We start from the raw sequence: 5,503 nt of genomic DNA on the forward strand, positions 1-5,503 counted from the left end.
TCTCGCAAATTCCAGATGTTAAAGACAGCACCATCCACAGGCCTGGGCTTCGAGCCAGCTTGCTATGAAATGATTCTGATGGAAATTTCTGGTTTCAGGGTAATAAGCAAGGCTCAAGACCACAGCATCTCTTCCTCAGCATTGAGGGAGAGAGCAAATGCCTGTGCAGGAGGTAAGTTGCTCCTCGTACGGAGTGCTTTTCTCCTGACTGGGAGAGGAAAAATTTCTAAAGGGTAAAGGAATGGAGGGAATGCAGTCCTCATTCACTTCGTGAAACAGGACACTGGCATGTTCACAGGCACACGTGGGAACTCATAAGGATATACGTACAAAAATAAAACAAAACCTTTCTGACTGTAGTGCAACAAGTCAAATATAAAATTTGAGGAAGTAACAATCCTTAAGAAGCTGTTTGGACTCAGGGCTGTTGTAAAGTACTCGGTAATTCTAACCTTGGTGGAACTGGCAGTGTGGGACACAGCTCAGCTGCCTTTGGATCTAGTGTGTAACTGGAAATGTTCAGGTTGTATACGCAAAGACAAGAACCTAAGGTGGGGGAAAAAAGTAACAACATTAGCTAAAGTTTTAGAGCAAAACACATTATCAGTTAAGTCTTGTTTACACTTCTGCTTTGATCCCATAGCAGGCCATATTCATCCCTGATATTCCAGTGGGAGTGTAAATAACAAATTTGTTAATGGGGTAAATCTAAAGCAACCTCTGCGGAATCTTCTGCCTCCTAGACTTAACTTGAACTACCGTTTAATGATCTTCCTGGAGGGCAGGCACTCTCCTTGTTCCATAGTGCAATATTTCAGCTCTAAACTCTTATTCATTAAGCTAAGATAACAGAAAACCCTAAAATGACAGAAGCTACATCAGAACTAGGCTCCTCATGACTTAGAGCAGAATATGTATCTATCCAGAAACTCAACACTGTCTGGGCTGTAAGCTAACTATTTCCAGGTACTCTGCTAATAGTACTCTGCTCCATTATATAACATTTCTGGGAAAGAAAGGCTGGACACGTTCAAGCCATTCAAAACGCAATGCTGGTCTCTCCTTAGAGATAAACATGCAAGCAATTTCAGCACATAGATGGAACTGCATTAAATTATACTCGGTTACACTGAAGATGTTTATATCACAGCTGCTTACAGCTTTCTGTAGATACCAAATGACAGCAAACCACTCCAAAATGAAATTAAAACAAATGTTGTCAATTTAAATAGCAATCCTTGCCAAACAAAACAAGAAAGAATGCAATTCTGATGTCCAGTAAGAATAGCCACTCATATTCATACGGTCTGCAGTTCATGTACGCCCTATGGAACAGGGTTAGGCTTTGGGTTATTTTTATTTTACTGTATTTGGAAATGAATGATCTTGAGTTGCCTCTTTTGCAAAATAGCTACTTCTGACATCATACCCATCTTGAACAGCAGAATAAAATAAAAAAAAAAATTCTAGGTGGAATAATAAACTTTGGGCTCTGATGTCTAAAGAGATAAAACCACTTGTGTATCTCTGGAATTTAAAATTCCCCCGTAGTTTTAATTAAATTTAAAGGAACCAATTGGACAAGTTTCTCAAACAGCATTTAAGCTCTGTTCACCTGCTGGCACCCCCAGCAAACTACGCCAGGTCATTCTCCGCAGCCAGCTTTCTGCTGCATACTCTCAGCATCGTGCAGGAATTAATCAGCGACTTCTGAATTGGCTTTAGAGAGCTGTGACACTGTTGCCACGGACTGCTCAGGAAATTAACCGGTAGGAACAGACTCCCTAGCGTGGCAGAGGTAAGGATAACAAAGTGAAAGCTGCTCAACTGTTCCACAGATACGCTAAGATACTCATATTCTCTGTTGCACACCATTACTCCTTGCAAAACTCTGGAGGTCTTCCAAAGAGTTGAGTTGCTCTTGTGGACAACTAGACACGCACAAGAAAAGCGAACTGATTTTGAAGCTTTGCATTTCCAGGCTGCATGAATTCAGAAAGAACACATACCTAGAAAAAAGAAAAAATTCCTCTTTTCAAAAACCAAGCTTTCTGTTTTTTATACATTTAAATTCTGAGCCTTCTTCCATCTTTTTAAAGTAACTCTTTTTCCACATATACTGAAAAAAGATGAAGCTTGAAGCCAGAAGTTAAGAAGCAATTTGAGAATATGCCACATTTTTACACTTCATTTTAGGTTCTTAAATGGGGTCAGAAGCTGCCAAGGTGGGTACAAGGACTAGACTGCAGGAGGCAACAGCAGGACTGGGAACGTCAAAACCCAACTTCCTCAAGTACAAAGATTTGCCATATCGAATGTCCTGTGTAAGATCCTGTCTGAGAAGAAGCCAGCATAAAGCATAACGATACAGCTCATTTTCAAACTCAATATTAACTTTTTAGTTTCACTCACTATTTTGCACCACTCTCGCACATATTTTTACCTTTCAATATAAGCACGTACATATACACATACGTACATGACTGACGACTAGAAGTATATCTTATTAAGTTCTCAAACATTCGATTTATTTAGACATTACCTAATGTACTTACTTTTTATTAGTCATGTCCTGTCCAGAAAGGGGTGCCCCTTTTACAGGACTGTTCTTCCTACCACATATGTTCCCAAAGCTGTCATATCCAAGCACAAGTCTTTCTGCGGCACCAGCAATCACAGCATAGCCAGTTATAAACATCTGTTAAGATATTTTTTAATGTGAAATCATGCTACAATAGCTTTTCCCTCCCGTTCAATAAATTCCCCTTTTAACCCACATGGTTTTGTCTTGTGGATGCAAACAGTTAAATCTAAAATTCACCCCTCTGCACAAGGCCGGAGCAAGTCACATGGACAAGTTTAGCCCTGTTGTCTCCTTAGAGCTTTCCTTCATCTATTCTTGAAAGTATATAAACTAAGCAGAGTATCACAGGAGAAGAAAGATAGGAGTTCTGGTTAAACCACAGAAAAGCAGTGGTAAGGTGCTGAACACCGCCTCTACCGAAGGTCACGTGTGTCCCTAGGCAAGGTCGCTCAAATGGTAATTTTTCACTGCTCACATGCCCACTGCTGCTCACTTTTCAGGGTGCCCTTCAAGCCACACCTGCGCAACATATCTGTTGAAACGTTTAGTCCCTGCAGCTGCTAGTGATTTTAGTCAGAGGTGTGTTTTAAACAAAGTAGAATTAAAATGCAGGTTTACACGCAATTTCAGGAAGACGCATTCTTGAACACACGTGAAAAACCTGGAGAGCGCCACACTGTGGACTTGGGTGACACTTCACTGATCTTTCAGATGCTCTGTCCAGGACATCAGCTACCACCATACCCGCCCCAGTACATCAGCTATAAACTGACAAACCCCAGGAGCAGCTAAGCACCTCTGCCGGCCAGGTAGCAGCAACTCTTCGTCAAGACAAGACACTTTGCCTAGGAATGCAGCTTAAACCCTGCTCACATACCCCACGAGGGCCAAAACACCCCTTGGAAAGAAACATTCCAAGTGCCAAGAAGCAGTAATTAATTCTTCTTCCAGGAAGCTGGTGAAGTCCTGAGCTCTGCTTTACCCAAAGGCTTATTTGCAGGACTCCAGCCATTGAAGAACTCAGAGATGCAATCATCTCCTCTGTCCCATGGGGTGTAAACCACATTTCACGCACACCAAGGACAAGACACTAAGCTCTAGGGCTACATGCCAACTGCGGGCAGAGGCACGTCCTCTCAGTCCCACACTAACCACCACTACTTTGCATGGGTACTGCTGAGTACCAGCTCTGCTGGAGAAGCATCCAGCACAACTGCTTTCTTAAGGTTTAGAGCCTTTATTTGTTATTCTACTTCTAACACTTACGACTAAAGATGGGATCTGGGCAAAACCACAAACATGTAAGTACATGCTTCCTCAGTGCCCAGTGCAGTCTCATTTTCACTTATATGTTTGCAGTCTTTTTTTTTAATTATTATTTGGTTTTAACTTATGACTGCAAGTTAATGCTGGCTCAGCATGGAGATCTTTGTAGAGACTCCCCAGTTAAAGCTGACATCCTGCTTCTGAATGTGATATTGGTTACCACAACAAAATATTTTCAGATCCAGTTTATTTACATAGCAAATATTTGTTAATAATTAAATTGTACTCAGAATGAAAAGTAGAAGTGAGCTGTTGTTGTAACTCAACATGAAATATGCTTTCACAAAAATTCTGGCATTCCTTTTAACGATGGACATTACAGGTCCATCGCCATCAGCATGGCAAATATTGTGTACAAATGAATTTCTTTTTTTTTTTTCTTTTTTCTAGTGCAGAATGCTGGCTACAAGCCATAGGTACTGTTAAGTAATCACTGCTGGAGGGGTGTGTCTATAAATGCCAGTGATATGCATTTCCACAGGGTTATTAATGTTGTTTCAATTTTTTCACTAGGGGAACAAATCAGTGTAACCGAAATTTTTTAAATCTTTTAAATATAAGATCAAACAAAAACAAATACGTGCTTGCAATAAGCTATTTCACAGAATCGGGGGGGGGAGGGGGGAAGTGAGAGAAAACAAACACCCTAAATCCTCACCTTTTGACAATAATGTTTTACTTTCCCTCCACTGATCAAAGTAGTAAGCATAGGACAGCATTTAAAAAAACCCTGTTGTTCACAATGTTCAGCTTCTGCTTATGCACTATTCAAAATATGTACGTATTCTTCTGCATTAGCTCCCATTAAAAGAGTCGTTAGGAACTGAACTGAAAACTGATGAATAGTGTATTCACCAGAATCCTGAGCAGCCTCAGACATATACTGAAAAAAAGCATTCATACTTCAGAAAGACAAAGCCTTTTCCCAAAAGCCTGCACGCTGTTTTCGCGGAGATCAGATACTAACCTGATACAACATCAGAGTGACACGTGGCAAGATAACAAGACTGCAGAGAATGAGATAAGTAGAAGTAAGAGCCCAGTCAGAGCCTTAACTAATTTACTAAGGAACTCCACCCACATTCTAAATCTAAAGCATGGAGGCTGATCTTAAAAGCCTGCGTTACAGACACCGCGATGAAGGACCACACGGCCAGAAGGGCCAGCTCTGTCCCAGTGCAGTCCTGCATCCTCAGCCGCGCGCCCACGGTAATTCCGGTGTAGAGCCGGTGTACCGCTGTGCAGCACCCCGTTAACCCTGGGGCTGATCTGTCTTCCAGAAAAAGGCACGCTTACCAAACCCGCCCAGAAAAGAAAGAAGAGAAGCAACCAGAGAGTGTCTGTGCACTTCCTGTAAACGATCGGTCTCCATTCCCTTAGCTCAAACGCACTATCTCCAGAATCCTAAAATGAAATAAAGAAAGAAAAGAAACAAACTTCCTGTGAAGTTAAAACCAGGTTTCAAACGGCAGAGGTTTTCTTTTTAACCTTGCACTTAACATGCCAAACCGCTGGTAGCTCCCTGACCGCAACAGCTGCGCAGCTCGTCCCCAGCCAGGTGCGCTGTCACCGCAGCCCAGCCCAGCCCGCACC

At 41.9% G+C, this 5,503-nt stretch overlaps 1 protein-coding gene across 1 annotated transcript in view; it reads right to left on the reverse strand.

Moving 5' to 3' along the window:
- SLC44A3 (solute carrier family 44, member 3) overlaps positions 1-5,308 on the reverse strand; it is a 38,663-nt gene extending 33,355 nt beyond the window's left edge. Inside the window, exons 1-4 of the mRNA XM_010132964.1 lie at positions 5,207-5,308; positions 2,556-2,698; positions 1,873-2,009; positions 453-546 (exon numbers count right to left, since the gene is read on the reverse strand). Coding sequence (XP_010131266.1) covers positions 453-546; positions 1,873-2,009; positions 2,556-2,698 — 374 coding nt within the window. The 5' untranslated portion in view covers positions 5,207-5,308. The remainder of the gene's footprint in view (positions 1-452; positions 547-1,872; positions 2,010-2,555; positions 2,699-5,206) is intronic.
- Between the last annotated feature and the right edge of the window lie 195 nt (positions 5,309-5,503).

The sequence above is a fragment of the Buceros rhinoceros genome, unplaced genomic scaffold (assembly GCF_000710305.1).
Source record: "Buceros rhinoceros silvestris isolate BGI_N320 unplaced genomic scaffold, ASM71030v1 scaffold19563, whole genome shotgun sequence".
In the NCBI taxonomy this organism is placed as follows: Eukaryota; Metazoa; Chordata; class Aves; order Bucerotiformes; family Bucerotidae; genus Buceros; species Buceros rhinoceros.